This window comes from Hemiscyllium ocellatum, chromosome 30, assembly GCF_020745735.1.
Source record: "Hemiscyllium ocellatum isolate sHemOce1 chromosome 30, sHemOce1.pat.X.cur, whole genome shotgun sequence".
Taxonomy (NCBI): domain Eukaryota; kingdom Metazoa; phylum Chordata; class Chondrichthyes; order Orectolobiformes; family Hemiscylliidae; genus Hemiscyllium; species Hemiscyllium ocellatum.
Window position 1 is genome coordinate 21,665,407 of NC_083430.1, and position 19,885 is coordinate 21,685,291.

At 42.7% G+C, this 19,885-nt stretch overlaps 1 protein-coding gene across 1 annotated transcript in view; it reads left to right on the forward strand.

Moving 5' to 3' along the window:
- LOC132830098 (transmembrane protein 35B-like) overlaps positions 1-19,885 on the forward strand; it is a 61,407-nt gene that overhangs the window by 30,455 nt on the left and 11,067 nt on the right. Inside the window, exon 2 of the mRNA XM_060847569.1 lies at positions 3,948-4,128. Coding sequence (XP_060703552.1) covers positions 3,948-4,128 — 181 coding nt within the window. The remainder of the gene's footprint in view (positions 1-3,947; positions 4,129-19,885) is intronic.

Below are 19,885 nucleotides of genomic sequence, written 5' to 3' on the forward strand. Positions count from 1 at the left end.
AGAAAATAAATAAGTGCTTTGAGTTGATATTTCTCTGTGTGCTGTTTTTTTGCACAGTTCTTGACATATTTGATCCAAATGCTTGTGTGCATCAATTGGTAACTGTTTCACAAACAGAGACATGCAGGAATTTATCAGAATGCATTAACCAGGGCGCTAGAAACAGTACACAAGGATTTGTAGCTCTTAAAGAAGCAGATATTTGCATAATGATTTGTCACTTGGCGAGTTAGTAATGGACTAGCTGTAATTCCAGCCCGGATTTCTAAACCTTTATCAGGAGAGGAGGGGACATAGCAAAGAATAAGAAGGGGGCTTTTTAGAAGTTATATGTTTGCAATACGCAGTGTCTGTTTGCTAATGTGATATATGATTATAATGGTAAATGAATTGACACCAGGAGGTCCTCTCTTTAGCTTGATGATCAAAATGATAAATTCTGCCAGGCAGATCGATAGTGAAAATTCCGAAGGTGGTCAGTACCATTACGGGAGCCATTCCTGTCCCAATAACAGTGGCCGGTGGAAAAGAAGTGCATTGTCTAACATTCAAACCCTATTCCTTGATGAGTATCCAATTCTGCCCTCCTTCTGGACTGTATGTCCTAGAAAGGAAGCTATCAACCACCATGATACAGCCATGCCGGCTGCAGGGAGATGGGCACCATTAGTCAAGTGATAACTCTTTGTCATAATTATCCTCTTCTTCATGTGAGAATTTGCTCCACTGCATTTGAAAACGAAACCTTGAACAGAGATCAAAAGTCGAGATGCATTGCTAATTGAAGGAACTCTGACAGGGATAGGATGATTGGGTGTGTATGCGAGAAAGGGTAAAAACCTGCCTGTTAGCTATTAAGAACTAAAACTTCACATGCTCATTTGAGATATCACTATGAATTGGAGAAGAAAAGGAAATCCTTCACCTTAATAAGCAAAAAAATAAATAAAACTTCTTTCATAACAGACCGTGTCTCCCTGTAATCCCTCTCTCTGCAATGCAAGTTTCTCTGTGTTTTAAAGTTGTAGTTGGAATTTACTGAAAAGGAGTAAGTGTAATAGAATGTGTATTTGTAGATACATCAGTATCATTTGGGATTTGGATCTTAGAGACAGATTTTAGTCAGTGTTGTGAATGTTTTTCCTTATGAGGTCCAATAATCCATTTGAATAGTGACCTGAATACGTATTTCCAAAAAAGCTTGTGACTTCAGTTAAGTGCTAGTCATACAGCTATGGTGTTAATGGACAAAATGTTTAAACTGCTGAGTTTATGACGGGCAGGGTAAATAGTGCAGCACCTCTTGTTTTGTTTTGACCTCAAATTAGAGTCTTCAAATCAGAAAAAAAAATCACCATGGCAGAATTGTTTTTAGTTTGTGAAGCATCCAGGTTGTGAGAGTGTGTAAAGAGTTCGACTATGTGAACTGAAGAGAAGCTTAGGCCATTAGAATTGAAAAAAGGTTCATTCCAACAGAATATGAAAGCAGACTTAAACCTCTCAGAATCTAAAGGAAATAATTGGGAACAGTCAGTTAAATAAGGCATTATGAGAATTGAGATGGGAGTGATATTTCTGTGTGAGTGAATGTCTGTGAAAGGGTAGTGCAGGGAAACCTGTTGAAACTTCTGTTTGTGTTAAGGTCTTTGTAACTGTCTCATATGTAGTAAAATATACAGCTTTTGTTTTCTTTCTTTTATGTAATAGTATAATACTCTTCCGTTCAAAAACATTTGCAGCCTCATGTGAATATGCTTTAGTGACTAACCACAACAGTAACCATCTGCAAAAAATAAATTTGGGATCTGTCAAGCCAAATTCCATTCCTGAAGCTCACTTGTCACTATTGCTGTAGCTGGAATCATCATATAAGTCATACCTTCCTCTTGTTCAAATGGGAATTCACAACAATGCATTTGAAGAAAATGTCCGCATCCCATGCCTCCTGGCCTGTGAAGCAGTCAAGGCATATGTTTATATATATATGTTTCCATTGCTAGATTTTCCTGCTACCTTGTCACAAGGAATTATGATTTGAGGGCACCACTCTACATTGAACATGGGGAAACAGGAGACTCTGAGCTGAAAATTTGTTGCTGGTTAAAGCACAGCAGGTCAGGCAGCATCCAAGGAACAGGAAATTCGACGTTTCGGGCCAGAGCCCTTCATCAGGAATGTGTGAAGGGCTCTGGCCCGAAACGTCGAATTTCCTGTTCCTTGGATGCTGCCTGACCTGCTGTGCTTTAACCAGCAACAAATTTTCAGCTCTGATCTCCAGCATCTGCAGACCTCACTTTTTACTCGAAACAGGAGACTCTCCCAATCTTACCAGTACCAGGGGTGATTTGGAAAGATTTGACATTAAAAATCAATCTGCTTGGCCACGTTATGCCCTTGTCTTCTGTAGCTATTAAGTCCTGAAACGGAGATGGAACCTGGAGAATTGAGCGAGGAGGTGGGAACACTGTCCATTGTGCTACAAGACCATTTGGAGGATTGTACAATTTTAATGGAGGCAGATTGATCACTACGTTAAAGTTTCCAAGGGGCAAATGAGAATATGAGGTGTGATGTTGAGTTCAACTTTTTTATAGAAAGAAAGACTTACATCTCTCTGGAACCTTCCACAATCTCCAATTTCCAACACTTTTATCACCAATTATGTACTTTGCAAGCTTTGTAATGTAAGAAAGCTTGCAGCCAGTTTGTGTGGCAGTCTCACAGACAACAAAAAGCAAATGATCAGTATTGGACAAGGGGTAAATATTGTTCAGCACACTGGGTAAAGCACTCTTGCTTTTCTTGTAAAAGATCACATGGCATTATTTCAAACAAAATGAAGGGGTTAACGTGATCTCTGTTTAATGTCTGTTGAGACGGAAACCGAATGGTCTCGTCTCTACGTGTTCGTTGGAAGGAGAGATCAAACCGGCTAGAGTTTGGAGCAAAAACACCGTTTATTACAGAATCAAGACTGGCAAACTATACAACTAATTCAAAAGCATGCAAATTCGTTGGAGAAGGCGTTCTGTCTCTCCCTTCGGATCTGGTGCGGTTATACTTCGCGCTTCCTCGAGTTCCCGGTCAGGTTCCCCTTGTTCGGCCCTTTCATTGGTCGGTTCACCTGTCTGTGAATGGATTAGTGTCTCTATTGGCTGCCCCGAGATACCTGTCCCACTCCTGCTGTGCTGAACAATGGGCAGACATCCTGGGTTCGGCAGTTTCCGATCTTGTAAATTAAAAGTTCATTGTTTGGAAGGGTTTCCTCATTGCCATGCGTCTGGCTGTCTGGGCGTTCACAATAGTTCTCCATAGTTGAATATACAGATATTATCATTTAACATTGGACCCGAATGAGTTTGACGTCAGCGGAGGCATTAGCAAGTACTTTATCAATCAAGTGTAGTATCGGTGCGATTTACACTATCCGATAGTTACCGGTTTCCTTTATTAACAATGAGAGTGTAACAGGATGATCTGAAACTGGCGGACATGTTCTAATCCCCCAGGAATGTGGCCCCAGGCAGACAGTCCTGCAGTGGCTGGGTTTATTTTACATGGCTGTGTTTTAGCTGGTATCTGACAGTGTCTGCTTTAATAATGGTGCTCCCCTCCCTAGCCCCAATGTGGGTACCCCGATAGCAGATTCTCCCCAACATGTCCCATCAGAAAGTGGACATCTCTGACCGGGCACTGAGTCCTGGCACTGCAATACCAGCCTCTGTGTTTTGGATAAATGATTAGTTGATGCCAGTTATGAAAACTGTACAGATGTGTTAAGAGGAGAGTGGTACATGAAGGAGATTTCATTGTGACCTTGTGCTGTTGGGGTTGAACAAAGAAATAAGCTGTCCTTATTTGCTTACTTAGCCTCCCCCAGCATATCACATTGTCTTGCCACACAATATTACTGATTTTCATTCCCTTTATATGTTGTTTCTCCATAGGTTGATGAGTTTGTGAAATTCGCTCAAGTGTTTCCTTTAATCGATGAGGGGATCGAGGTCGATCCCATGAATTACCAAAAGGCAGTAGGCTGGATCGAATTGATTGGAGGTTTTCTCCTGGCGTTTGGGTTGAAGTTCATGCAGGAAGTCAGTAATATTGCCCTTTCAATCGTCATGATGGGTAAGAAATTCCAAAGTCCAGTAAAATGCACTTCAGTCAGGCTCACTCGTGATTACTATGGCTCTTGCTGTGAGCACACTGATCAATCAGAAACTCTTGTTATTCCTCCACATCGCTGACAAGTAAGGGTAGTCAAGTGCTGAGGTACATCTAACTCCACAGGATAAAGTAATCAGTGAAGTGAACTGTGAGAATTGAATGAAGAAACAAGGCTCTTCACCCTCAAATAATGGTGAGCGATGAGGTCCTAGTAAAATATCAAACAGCACAGCAAATACGACCCCTGTCTCTCCTGACTACCTTTGCAATGCATCAGTGGATGGAATTTCCTCACTCTGGGGAGATTTGGGTTGGGGGGGTCCTGGGCAGCAGGAGGTGAGATGTGACGACTAACGTGCCACCCCAACAGCTGAGAAGATCCTCCAACTGACCCACCAATCAGCTCAGAGAATCACAGGTCTCAACACTGGCATCCCAAGTTGCCAGCCAGTCAGAGGCCAGCAGCATCTGACTCCAAAGGTCCATCAGTTGAGGCCTAGCCCTTGGCGCATCCAACTGCGAGAAGCCAACTACTTTTTATATCATTCCTTGGGTTGGCGACATGGGGAGAGATGGGGCACAGGGAGGTTGGTGGCAAGGGCAGGAGTTGGCTTTCACAGGCCACCCCCTTGCCATTTATCTGTGCCTCTGATTGCCCGCTTGACCACTTCAGGGCATTAATTGGTGGTGGATCAAGCTGGTCATCCATATTGAGAGCTAAGCTAATGAAGTGTAAAGAACTGGGTGAGTTCCTGTCCAGGGCCAACTTGCCCTAACATTTCACTTGTTTGACAGCTTTGTCACTAGCTCCAGAGAGAGGGAAAAATCACACCCAGTTTGGTTTCTTGTAAACTCTTAAATGAGGTGGAATGGACAGTTTGTGCACTGGGAAACTGGATCTAAAGTGAACCTCTTTCAAGCCAGTAGTTTGGGATGGTACTGAGCTGGAGTGGAAGGACAGAGAATAAGTGAACTCATCTACCCTCACTCTATTATCTTCTATTTAATTGTAATTGTAAAAATGTTAGTGGTTTTGATAGCCTGTAACCTGGAAATTGTATACTTGTAACCTCCGATACTGCTAGCTGTATGCCAGTTAAAAATCCAGGTTTCAATTGAACTGAATGAGTGAACTATTCAGTTGAAATCTGCACCAGTTATGTTCTGTATCTTACCCTAATCATTTTCAGCAACTCAATGAAATCCACCACTTTCTGACAACTGTTACTTGCTGGCCTTCTCCTGTGCTTTATCTCATTCCAAAGTCTTGTTGAAGCTTTCAACCATGACACAAATCAGTCTCTCTCATACTCATTGACTTCTCTACTCCATTTCTCACAACCTCTGCTGCAGTCGAGTCCTTGATTTCTCTGATCGACAGAAAGCTGATGAACTGACCCAATCCGAATAGTGCTTTCACGCCCCAGCCATCCAGTCAGAAAGAGTGTCGCAGTGCCTTTATTGGTTTGCCTTCAGAATGTGAACTAGTCAGTCTTGGAGACAGGGCAGGACATTCTCTGCAACAAAAGCAAAGTGTAGCTGTAAATCTGAAATTAAAACAGAAATAACAAGGGGCATTTCAAGTCAAGGAAGCACATTTTTAAGGTGAGAGGAGACATTTGGTGGCACGGTGGCACAGTGGTTAGCACTGCTGCCTCACAGCACCAGAGACCTGGGTTCAATTCCCGACTCAGGCGACTGACTGTGTGGAGTTTGCACGTTCTCCCCGTGTCTGCGTGGGTTTCCTCCGGGTGCTCCGGTTTCCTCCCACAGTCACAAAGATGTGCGGGTCAGGTGAATTGGCCATGCTAAATTGCCCGTAGTGTTAGGTAAGGGGTAAATGTAAGGGTATGGGTGGGTTGCACTTCGGCGGGTCGGTGTGGACTTGTTGGGCCGAAGGGCCTGTTTCCACACTGTAAGTCTAATCTAATCTAATCTAATTTAAAAAAGACACAAGGCAAATTCTTTGCACGGAAAATGAATCGAGTGTGGAATGAACTTTGAGGAAGTGGTGGATACCGGTACAATTACAATGTTGAAAAGACATTTGATGGATACATGGGTAGGAAAGGTTTGGAGTGATATTAGCCAGGAGCAGGCAGGTGGAACTAGTTTAGTTTGGGATGAAGTTTGGTGTGGACTGGTTGGGCTGAAGGGTCTGTTTCTGTGGACTATGAGCAACTTTGGTGAAGGGATGAGTGGAGTTAATGCTTCAGGCCAGATGGGTTTGAAGGGCATTGAGAGGAAAGGAGTGGAGCAGTTGGTGAGTAGAGGACTGAGTACAGGGGCTGTAGATGAGGATTTTAACAGGAGAGGAAGTGAGTGAGGTGGAGCATCTGGCTATTATAGATAGTTGTCAGGAGGCAGGAGAATAATGTGTGTTAATTGATCCATACAAGTGTGATGCCCATAGACTGGGAACTCTGCTGGAGTTAACTAACATATTAATGTATGAAATAGGAGCTGAAGTAGACCATTTGGCCTTTCAAGTCCGCTCTGTCTTTTACAAGATCATGACTGATCTGAACTCAGGGTATTCTCTGCAATTGGACACACCAGGAAGCTGAATGTCAGGACAGTGATTTTGAAAATGAACACATTTTTGAAGGAATATCCAGCTGATAATAGGCTTCCTAGCTTTGCCTTATATCTGCTTCCAGACTTCAATACCCCATTGCATTACTGTCTGGAGGTGAGACTGGGGAGGGAATCAAGCAGCATTCCACCTTATGACCATTGTCTCCTGTTGCTTGCTGGAAATTTCACTGTTTCTAGGCAAAACCACAGCTGCTTATTAAAATCCAACTCGGGCACAGTGTGACAGCCCATAACCATTCCTGGCGAATTTGCCAACAGTCTATGTCGGACAGTACAAAACTGATGGATAATAATTCCATTCACTCATTGTCTTTACATGCAGTCAGCCAGTTGGTTAATTGTTGTACATATTCTATTTCATTTGCTGTTGAATTGATGAGATACACAGTGGAGGAGGCAGTGATGTAGGTGTAATGTCACAGGACTCCTAATTCAGAACCCCAAGGTAATGGTCTAGGGACATGAGTTAAAAATCTACCAGGGCAGATGGTGAAATCTGTATTCAGTGAAAAATCTGTTTCTGATTGAAACAGTTGATTAAAAAAGTCCATTAACATCACAGATGTGCTCGAATGAAGGAAATCTGCCATCCTTACATATTCTGGCCTACATGTGACACCAAATCCACAGCAATTTGGTTGGCTGTTATCTATCCCTCAAATGATAAGCTGGTAACTAATACCCAGATCCTATGAATGTATTAAGAAAAGAAATACATGAAGAGTTTTTTTTTAGACCCACCTTGGGATGTTCTTTATGTTAAAGGTGACATCAGATTACCTTAAGTGTGGAAGCAGGCCCTTCGGCCAACCAGTCCACACTGACGAGTAACCCACCCAGACCCATTTCCCTCTGAATGATCTACCTGACACTATGGGCAATTTTAGCCTGCACATCTTTAGACTGTGGGAGGAAACCACAGGAAACAGGGAGAATTTGCAAACTCCACACAGACAGTCGCCCAAGGGTGGAATTGAACCTAGGACCCTGGTGCTGTGAGGCAGCACTGCTAACCACTGAGCCACCGTGCTACCCTTATAAGCATGAGTTGGATGAGCCTATTGAACAGCCAGTTATTGTATCATTGAGGTGATACGTTTGGGCTGCTGGGATCAGTGAGCAGATCTTATTGCCACTCTGGCTTAGACCCATTAACTTAAGGGTGGTGTCTTTGACTCTGTCTTATGTGAGATGGTGCATACACATGCTGAAAGGTTGGACTATAAGAGTATAGTCTTATTTGTTCCCTGTGTGGAATTTTTTCATTTGTGTAAGACTCATATAAGACTGTGACAGGATAAGGAGGGGTATGAGCAAATGACCGAAGTGTGATGATGAAAATCAATATGAGAATGATCTAGAACCAAAACCTGGTTGCAGAGAATTGTAAATGGCTGTCATGGAATCATAGAGCAGGAAGCAATGAAAATCTGACAAAGACCCAGACATGTGGCAACAGAGGACTGGCAGTGCAGATGACTCTGCTAGCCATATATATTAAATAATCCCTATCCCAAGCATCAGTCCACACCTGCTCGATTCCAAATTGTCATATTTCACCAGGATCTAGCAGCATGGTGACTCAATGGTTAGCACTGCTGCCTCACAGCGTCAGGGATCCGGGTTCAATTCCAGCTCTGGATGACTGTCTGTGTGGAGTTTGTACATTTTCCCCTCGTGTTTGTGAGGGTTTCCTCCCACAGTCAGAGGATGTGCAGGTTAGGTGGACTAGCTATGCTAAATTACCCATAGTGTTTCGGGATGTACAGTCTGGGTGGGTTAGCCATGGGAAATGCAGGGTTACAGGGACAGAGTAGGCGTGTGGATTTGGGTGGGATGTTCTTCAGAGGGTTGGTGAAGACTGGATGGGCAGAATGGCCTGCTTCCACGCTGTAGGGATTCTATGATCTGCTGCCTGACAATATGTCAGTTCACATTTAAAATTATTTCCTACTGTTGTCAAACCTGGGATTAGTTTGTAGCTTTAAATCACTTGGAGAAGGATTAAATCTATATCAGGTTCATATTTCTTTTCTCAAGGCTGTGCAGACTCATCCAAACTTGATGAATGAACTTCCACTGAGAAATAAGACAGAGTTGGGCCTCATTGATATTCTAGATTAGACCACTAGGTGGCAGCAAAAGCAAAAGTAGATCATGACTGAAATGAGGTGTCACCAGCTCAGAGCTTGAAAGAAATTACAAGTTGAAGACTAAAAGAAATCAAGAATAACCAAGAGGGGAAAACAAAGTACGAATCTTTCCTTTTCTTTTGGTAATTGAATGGTGTAGAGTCCTTAAAGCAGCTTTGAGTTTTGTTGTGGAGAAGCAAGAAACTGTGCAGTACAGGGACATTTAAAGGGCTGTCAGTTATCCAGGATCTTGTTGGTTGGTCTGACTAGTGTCAGGTAGGGAACAGCAGCAGCTGACCAGTGCATGACTAATATATGGCTAGCAGAGTCATATCCAGCACAAATGGGGCACCTCACACTTGCTCCTTCCACTGAAAAGGTCCTTGCAAATATCAAAAGGTAAACATCCTGCACTGTCACTATAGCATGTATCAAGAAGCAAAATTGGGGACAGGGAAGGTGTTGAAGGTGGAGGCAAAATCATAGCATGTTTAGATATTTTCATTGTTCGGAATGCTGTACATGGCAAGAAACGCTGATGGGACCTATTGGAGTTTGTAGGAGTGAGTCAAAAAAAAGGTGCTCAAAATGTAAATCCCACGGATAAAATTCCAAATTGAATTACAATTAGAGAAAAGGAAGTAAACATTGCTGAGTGCAACAGAGGTGAAAAGGGTAGATGAAAGATATAAAAGGTTTATATCAAAAGAGAAGATAACTATTTTTACTTCAGGTGATGCCATTAAAATCATAACTATATTAAGGGAGCACTGGAGCTGTTCATCACTGTTTTGCAACAGAAGGAATTCTTTTTCCCTCTCGAGAGTGAAATGAAAGCCAAAATGCTAATTAACGGGATAAGTGGAGAGTGCATCCCAGTTCCATTGTATAAAATAAATTGAAAGACTATGGCTTGTTAACTGGATCAGTGGGAGCAGGACTTATTTAGAAATTACTTTTGGTTGGAATTGAATTATTACTTGGGAACGATTTAGTGGGAGTGAAGGTTACAGTTTCACCCATAAAGCTTGAATGGGGTTAAAGAGACAGAACAGTTACAGAAGCATTACCAGATCTTTAAGGAGCTTGATAAGTTGGATATAAAAAGACTTTTTTCCTTGTGGTACAGTCTAAGACCAGAGGACATAATCTCAGAGTAAGGAGTCATCCATGTTTACGACAGGGATGAGGAGGAATTTCTTCTCTCAGAGGGTGATGAATCTTGGAATTCTTTACTGTGGGAGGCTGTAGGATCTGGGTCAGTAGGCAGACTATCCTTGTCTTTGATGCGAAGGACATCAGCAGCTGATCAAACTCTGTGTTTGCCTCCCTCTTGATGGCAAGGATGGGCTCCTTTGACTTGCCCAGGTAACTGTGTCTCACTCAAGTCACAAGTGTGGCCCCTTGCAGAGGGCTATAGTCACTTCAAGGCGGAACTGCCCTTTTTCCCTCTTCAGGAGTGTCCCTCCATCCTCGAAATCCACAAGTCACTGGCAAGGTCTCTAACAGGAGCACGCTGAGTAATTGTATATAGGAACATGAGAAATAGAGCAGGAGTGGGCCATGTGACTCATCGCCCTTGCTCCGCCATTCAATAAGATCATAGCCAATCATTTCACAGACTCAGCTCCACTTAGCCGTCCACTCACCGTAATCCTTAATTCCTTACTGCAGCTCAAGGTGACAGTCGATGGCAAGACTGTACGGACATAGCAGATTTAAAACAGATGAGAAGAAATTATTCCTGTCAACTGGTCATCAATCTATGGAATTCACCAGCTGGGAGTGTGGTGGATGCTGGGACAGTGAGTAATTTTAAGGAGGGGTTGGGTGGATCTGTAATTAACGATAGGTTGAAGGGTCATGGAGAGTGGGCAGGAAAGTTGAATTGAGGCTGAGGTGAGAGAGCCATGATCGTATCAAATGGACGAACGGGCTCGAGGGGCTGAACTGCCTGCTTCTAGTTCTTGTGCTTTATATGTTGAGCTGTACACCAATACCATGCTTATAATGGTGAAAAACAGCAGCAGACACAACTTAGCGTGCACTCACAGCAAACAGTGAGCTGCACTGCAGTGCAGCCAGGGAGGGATTTTTTATTGATTCATGGGATGTGGGCATCTCTGGCTAAGCCAGCATTTATTGCCCATCCCTAATTGCCCAGAGGACAGCTAAGAGTCGACCGCATTGCTGTGGGTCTGGAGTCACATGTAGGCCAGACCAGGTAATGGCAATTTCCTTCCCTGAAGGACATTAGTGAACTAGATGGGGTTTTCCTGATAATCAACGGTGGATTCATGATCACCATTAGACTCTTAATTCAGGTATTTATTAAATTCAGTTTCCACCACCTGCCATGGCAGGATTTGAACACCTTACCTGGATCTCTGGATTAATAGTCCAGTGAAAATACCACTAGACCGTTGTCTCTCCATTTGTTGTATGACCTATTATAATATATTGTCATATATGTTATAATGAGGCCAACGCATGCATGGAGTGCCATCTTCCAAAATTGAGAGTTCAGTTCCCATGTTACCATATTCAACCCTGTGGGTTTTCAGATCTGGCCAGGGCTCATCCTTGAAGGTGAAAGTGAGAAATAAGTCAGATCCAGCCCTAGGACACGGCATAGTGCAAGTTTATGTACACAACTACTTATTGTAGTGAGCTTCCCTGATATTATATGTGTTTGATGTTTACACAGAAATAATATCACACATGTTGTAAAATATAGTACTCTGCTCAGATTAAACTTTCCATTTAATATTGCAATATCTAATTGATGGGCAAACATTGGGTGTTGACAATGAATTAAATAACATAAAAGCTCATAGAATACTGGGATTGTGTAGAATTGGCAATGAACTAGTAAAAACAAGTTAGATTCCACTATGCTTTTCCCTAACAGTGCCTATTACTATCTCCGTCTCCACAAAATCACCTCCTTTGAAGATATTTAGATCAGCTAACTGGGCTGAGATCAAGTTTCAAACCTCTGATGTTGCTGTTGTGGACACATTAATGAGATGTAATTGATGTGGTTACAAAAAATGAAATCCAGTCCCTCTAATCTTTTTCAACTCAGCAGAGAGTAAACATCATCTCCTGCAGTCTGTGAGATATTAGAAAGCATAGATCTGAACCAGTGTCCTAAAATCTATCACTCTGAGCATGTATGTTCCTAACCTGGTGTGCTGAAAAAGCATAATTCATCTCCCACTGGTTATAGAGTTAGTAATTGACGATATGTGAGGGATGATTGTCAGATATCCTTCTCAGCCAGTTTACTTCAGGTTACTGACATTTAATGTTATCTGTGGTTGATTGAGTATAGAGTCAGTCGCTTTTATGGGCTGGCTTAGCTTTGTTTGACATTAGTCTATGTGTCAGAGAGAAGGAACAAGCTTTTCAATTCAGCTTCAAGCAACATGTGGATTTTTGTTTGATTATTCTTGGATGACATGAGTTTGAGATATCAAGTTGAATTTCCTTGGTCCCTTTTTTGCTGAGAAAAATCCTGCACCTATTTTATTTGCCTTGCAAAAAAAAACTCACCAGGGACAGTTGACAGGCCAGAGGGAACACCTGTGGATGGTCTGAAATAAAGTACAGAAAGGTTCATAGTCAAGCACTTTGGTCCCAGTATTAATGGATAGGTGGGGGAATGTGGAGTGGGAGACTTGAGGGAGAACTCCAAATCTGCCAAGACTGACGACATGGAGACAAAGCTGATCTCAATGGCAGGACCTCATTTAATAATCAGTGCAGACTCTGACTGAGAGCTGGCCAGATTTGAGAGTCTGGCAACAAGCGGTAGTTCAAATTAATGACATGAAGCCACAGTCAGTGGTGTCTGCAGGAATATGTGCAGGCGTCAGGGAGAGGGGATGGAATGCAATCTGGAGAAATGAGAGTTGGCGGGATGGACAGGCATTTGAGGTCAGCCCAGCTCTCCTGCGTCTCCTGGCCGTATTTTAGGCCTGTTCGAGGCAGTTGGTTTCTCCTGCTATGATGATGTTGCTGCTTCAGGGGCTTGCAGAGTGATGAGGATGAAAGTAAGTCTTTGCACCCAGAGTATTATTAAGGTGCCACTTCTGAATATTAGCAGAAGCCTCATGCAGAGTCTGAATTGAGGAATCCTATTCTTCAATCCCAGTATCATTGACATTCTCTCATCACTGGGCACAGGAATTAAAACTAGGACCTTTATGTCTGATTCGTTTTGCAATTTACCCATTACCAGAGGTCAGATGGTTAAATGTGCAAATATTATAAATATAATGTGGGAGAATTTCCAGTGACCAGACAGCTGTTAATTGTACAAGGTTGTTAATTGTACATGCAGAGACTCCAAAGCAATTGCACAGGAAATTGAATTTTCTGCTGGGAATTTTCACTAAGCTAGGATCTCCCTGAAATCTCAATTTAAACCGGCGAGTTCGCATTGTTGCAATGAGATTAAATAATTTCTCAGTAAAAGCTAGACATGTTACATAGTGTAATTCCTCAGTAATTATTAAACAGATGCCATGCTTATCTCACACCCCCCCCCCCAAGATGACCTCCACCAGGAGACTTAAACTCCCCAGACCCTAACACAATCTTCACCCCCATTTATTGCCCCTCCACTAGCTTTGATATCTAGCAACCCCCGCAACCCCTGCCAGAACCAACACCACTTACCAGCCCCTGGCAGGCCCATTTTCTGGGGTTGGAAACACTGCATCACTCACCTGCTCTCCCCCCCACCCCCCACCTTCCTCCTTGTCACTTGGTATCCCCACCGTCCCAGCTAGATCTCTAACCTGGCATCCTTGCCCCTACTCTCCCAGCAACTCAATGTTACATTCACTTTATAGATATTTTTTATCAACCTGTTGTGGTCTGTAATTGTCACACCTCTGGAGCAGATGGAACTTGAACTGAAAACTTCTGGCTTAGTGGTAGGGACACTACCGTTATGCAAAAAAAAAGTCCGGTCAATCATTAAATTCCTGGATATTTTAAATCAACCTGTTTACACAGGTTACAAGAGATATTTGGGATTTGAGACTAGCTCTTCTAGCTCAAAGATGGGGACACTGTCATTGCACCACAAGATCTCTCACACTTAATACTTACCCAATGACTGTCAGCACTTTTAAATGTCAGAATACAGCAGCTCTGACTGTCGTGAAGGGGGTGGAAGGTGAGTGGTTTGCCTTTGCCTGGCAGTTACATGCTACAAAAGAACCGTCAGAATGGAAGGACATCTCCGTACCTTCTCGGGAACTCTGAGTGAAACTTTCCATCTGAATTTTGTGCTCCCTTCATTTGTAAAAACGAGCCGCAGTGGTAACATGCATGAGATTGCTGCTGTTCTTGGAAAATCAGGCCTAATGTATTATCATTTCTGTTCACTTGTCCATTCCTGTTCAGTGAATCTGTTAAATAATTCTTAGTCCTATGGACACCACTACTGCACAGTTTATTCTATTACCTTCTGAGGCCAAAAACTGAGATGCCGCCATGCAGTGAAGGATTTTCACATGTGCCAACGTATTACTGAGATATTCAGCAGGTTAAAGACACATCCCCCTGGGTTATAGGAAGTACAGGGGCTATGGTGATGTTGTCAGTGTGAGTGTACGAGGACAATGGAACCAAATAGCCAATGCTAAAAGGATCTCCAAAAATGGAACATCATCTGAAAAAAGCGGGAAATAGTCCTTTTTCCGATACTGGCTTCCAGGAAGAGGTTTTGTGGTGTTCCTAAGCTAGGGCTTGGGATTCAGACCTACCTCAGGACTTGTTTATAAAATAGTGTGATCAACCCAGTTGAGTATGAATCTGACAATCCTTATGATACTTGTTGATGGCAGGTAGTAAATGCTGGGCAGATTCCCGTCTGACAGTTTGGTTGCAGGAATGTTGAACCCTCTGCCATCACCATCCATGGCTCCGGACCATAACATGTGTTTATAAAATGCTACAGTGACTCAGGCTCCTTGAACAAACTGTAACATTCAAATGTCATATGTAGAGGTGTGCAAAATAATTATCCCTCACTCTCCATGAGAAAGCAGTGATGGTTGTTGAACGGGATTGCAGACTCTGCGTGCAAATGTATGACAACAATTTGTGTGACGGTTTTCGGTTGGACCACAGGATAACAGTTAGCCCAAATCGTTGTGTGCTGTGCTTCCTGTGAAAAAAACCTATACTCTGAGAAGCTACTGATGATGCTGCACTTGCAGGCTGTGCACGGTTCAATACTGAAAGAGCAGACAGACGTCTACCCACACTCTCGATGTTGCACTAAACCAACACTGCCCCATAGTTGACCTGTAACGACAATAGTTCTTAAATGTATTGTGTACATCTTGAAGTTAGAGAGCCCACCTCACTCAGCCAGGCCGTCTCGGTGCTGTCTGCTGTGAAAACAGCCTCTCTGTCGAGAGAGGACAGGCAGCAATACCATACTGTTGCTGTACTTTGCTGCACTGTCACCACTCTGTTTCTGCATGTCATCATGCTGCAATACCAACACACTCACCACTCACACACTTGTCCTGGTCCAAGAGGCTAGAGGATGAGGTCCAGGCTGACATTTCAATGCAGTACTGTGGGAGTGCTGCACTGTTGGTGGTGCTGTCTTTCAAGTTAGATGTTAAAACTGCAGCTCCATTTGCCCTCTTGAGAGAATATGGAAGATACCATGGCTTACAATGAAGAAGGGAAGGACAGTTTTCCACACTGTCCTGGCTAACAGTACTGGGACCGCAGCTTTTTACAATATATGTTAATGATATAGAAGATGGTATTAGTAATAACATCAGCAAATTTGCTGATGATACTAAGCTGGGTGGCAGGGTGAAATGTGATGAGGATGTTAGGAGATTATAGGGTGACCTGGACAAGTTAGGTGAGTGGTCAGATGCATGGCAGATGCAGTTTAATGTGGATAAATGTAAGGTTATCACTTTGGTGGCAAGAACAGGAAGGCAGATTACTACCTAAATGGAATCAATTTAGGTAAAGGGGCAGTACAGAGAGATCTGGGTGTTCTTGTACACCAGTCAATGAAGGTAAGCATACAGGTACAGCAGGTAGTGAAGAAGGCTAATAGCATGCTGGCCTTCATAACAAGAGGGATTGAGTATAGAAGCAAAGAGGTTCTTCTGCAGACCTCACCTGGAGTATTGTGTGCAGTTCTGGTCTCCAAATTTGAGGAAAGACATTCTGGCTATTGAGGGAGTGCAGCGTAGGTTCACGAGGTCAATTCCTGGAATGGCAAGACTACCTTAACGCTGAAAGACTGGAGCGACTGGGCTTGTATACTCTTGAGTTTAGAAGGCTGAGAGGGGATCTGATTGAGATATATAAGATTATTAAAGGACTGGACACTCTGGAGGCAGGAAACATGTTTCTGCTGATGGGTGAGTGCCGAACCAGAGGACACAGCTTAAAAATACGGGGTAGACCATTTAGGACAGAGATGAGGAGAAACTTCTTCACCCAGAGAGTGGTGGCTGTGTGGAATGCTCTGCCCCAGAGGGCAATGGAGGCCTAGCCTCATTTAAGAAAGAGTTGGATAGAGCTCTCAAGGATTGTGGAATCAAGGGTTATGGAGATAAGGCAGGAACAGGATACTGATTAAGGATGATCAGCCATGGTGGTGCAGGGTTGAAGGGCAGAATGGCCTACTCCTGCACCTGTTGTCTATTGTCTATAATATTTATCCTTCAATTAATACCACTTCTAAAAAAAAATTTGTTTTTCTTTCATCTCGCCTTTGCACAAAATTTATTGATTGACAGCATTAGCATAATGATCTCCTTGGTATTAAATATTTAATATTTTCCCAAACTAACCCTCAGGAGGATGCACACTCGCACCAATGTACGTTTCTATGCAACCCTATGAGACTTTGCCCAAGGGGACATTATTAATATTGTAGGGCTGGGGATTATTCATGAGGAGCAGAAAATCTGGCAACAATGAAGGCATTTGAGGAGCTCAGTCTGAGATCAGGAAACTCAACCCAGTCAGGGATTAAACCAGAAAGATTTCTACTTTCACATTAAAGTATTCCATTAAACAACTGAGCCATCAAGGGAACTTTGACAAAGCATTAATTACATATTAACAGATGGTGCTCAAGGGGAAAATCTCAAACAGGCCAGCTACTTTGTCCCCTGCATGTCATAATTTAACTGTCAAATCTGTCCTGTGTCTCTTTGTGTGACAAAATCTTCCATCTCTGCCCTCATTGCTGCAGGTAATCCATTTATACTTCCAGCTGTCAGAATGTAACCGCCTTTCATTTTAAACACCCAAAACATCTGTAAATTTTCAGAGTGCATTAATCAAATGAAACGAAATAAATCAAGCACTAAGTTACCTCTCACAGTTTTGATTTGCTACAGAAATATTTCAGCTGTTCTCAGGATCAATACATTAAAAGGTTGAATCACAGATCCAGTTTTATGTTATTTCAATGGCTTCTGTACTTTAAAAGAGCTGACTAAGATTCCTGGCTGTATTTCTCAGGGGGAGAGTGGCTACAATTGAGGTGCAGTATTATTTATTAGGTAGAATCACAAACATACTTACTGACAGGTGTATGACCATGTTTATAGATGGAGGGGTCACAGGCTATTTATCAAGGGGGGAGTCATTACTACATTTGCTGATTGTCGAGGGGATTCATGGCTGTATTGCTGAGGGAGCGACCCACAGAATGATGTAATGAATGGAATCATGGCTGTGTTTATTGGTGGGAATGTGACTGTGTTTATTGGTGGGAATGTGACCGTTTATTGAGGGTTATAGCCATGGCCAGTGTGCATTAAGGGTAACGGTAACATTTGTTGAGGTTGTTCCTTGGGCTGACAGACTGACCTGTATATTCAGATGCAGTCCCACGTTTGTAGCGCTGACCACAGATGCATGAAAGCGGCCCCGGGTTTTTGTTGTATTGTTTTGGAGTTTTTCTACAAGTGTTACATTGAATACTAAGGTCCTATATTTGATTGCTGTCACATGATATTATGTGGTGAAGACTTGTCTCCAGCTACTCAGTGACTCAGTCCCTTTGTAATTCCAAAATCCTCCTCCCTGGGATGTGGCTGCTTCCTCTGGTGTCTTCTGGATTGATCTCATTGCAGCTCTAGTGCTTTCTCAGATTTAGCTCTCGGGTTGTTAGCCAACATAAAAGCTCCTTAGACATTCTCTCTCTCTCTCTCTCAACTATGTTGTGCTTACCTTTGAGATTGTTCCCTATCTAAACGTTGAATAATATGACTGCAATTGCCTCTGTCCATTTACCCTATTCACAAATGTTGTTCACATCACCTTCAACAAATAAGTTGTCTATCAGGTGAGGCTGAATTAAAAACCCAGTTTTTATGAGGCTTTAAGTACAACTTGCTGCAGATCAGATGTTGTTGGATCAGAGCTAAGGTATGTGGTCTGTAGTGTGTGTAGCCTAGTAAAAGTTATGTTCACTGACAGGGATTGTAGAAATGTTGCCATATTCTTTACATCTGAGATAAGTAAGCAATTTCATGTCTTCAAGGAGGAGAAAGTGAGGACTGCAGATGCTGGAGATCAGAGTCAATGAGTGTGGTGCTGGAAAAGCGCAGCAGGTCAGGCCGCATCCGAGGAGCAGGAAAATCAATGGTCCAGGCATTAGCCGTTCCTGTTGAAGGGCTTATGCCCGAAACATTGACTCTTCTGCTCCTCAGCTGCTGCCTGACCTGCTGTGCTTTTCCAGCACCACACTCTTTGATGAGTTTCATGTCTTCAGCCAAATTTGGAGGAACACTTTGGCTGGCTGTATAAATGCAAACTGGAGAAATTGTGTCGGACAGAACTTAGAGCAGCAGACACCGACAGCGAGGGAGAACACCAAGCAGGGCAGTTCAAGCAGCATGTCTCAATGGTGAAGGATGTACTGAGCAGGGCCACAGCAGCATTTGAATTGACCTTCTATGGAGGGAAGGGAAGCAGGCAACATGAGGAGAATGATCATCCAGACAAATTCCTCAACTAGATGTAGACCACAGGTTTAATTCCAAATGTTTGTAGTGAACTGATGCCAGTGGAATAAAGAATCCCTGTTTCATGATGTTGGGACCGTCAATGTGTTCAAATATTATGTAACACGGTTTTCATATCAATGACATTCCATTACAATCAAAAGAAGTGAAACATTAATTTTTTATCTCTCTCCATAGCTTCTGTCAGATCTGCTGACCATTTCCAACATTTTCAGTCTTTAATTTCCGATTCCCAGCATCCACAGTCTTGTGCAAACGTTGCCGTAGGGAAATTGAGAGGCTGATGGGACTTGCTGCACTGGGGTAGCTCCACTTCATTTTGTCCAGCCCCAGCAATCATAGAATCATAGAATCACACAGCCGAGTCCTCAGACCAATTCGTTCATGGCAACCAGACATCCTAATCTGACCTAGTTCCATTTGGCCCCTATCTCGTTCAAGCCTTCCTTTTCATACCCCCTTCCAGGTTCCTTTTAAATGTTGTAATTGTAAATCCAGTGAACTAAAGCATTTCCGTCGTTCCCCTCCCCCACCGAATGTCACAGGATTGTCATAGATCAACTGACTGATTAATTCAACTTTTTAAATGAAAATTAAGTGTATTAGAAAATGCATGACTTTTTATCAAACTCCGCTAAGCTTATTTTGATGCTTAATGTTCTAGTTTTATTCGTCCACAGATGTCCTATGATCAAAACAAGGAGTTTAGTGTGTTTGCAGTTCTGTTACTGTGAGGGAAATTGGAAACAGTAAATTTAAAAGCTTATCAATACAATATTAAAGGTTAATAAAAACCAAAAAAACTGCAGATACTGTAAATCAGAGACAAAAATAGAAAGTGTTGGAAAAGCTCAGCAGGTCTGGCAGCATCTGTGGAGAGAAATCAGAGAGAATGTTTCTGGTTGAGTGACTCGTCCTCGGAATATTGAAGTTGTTAACTGA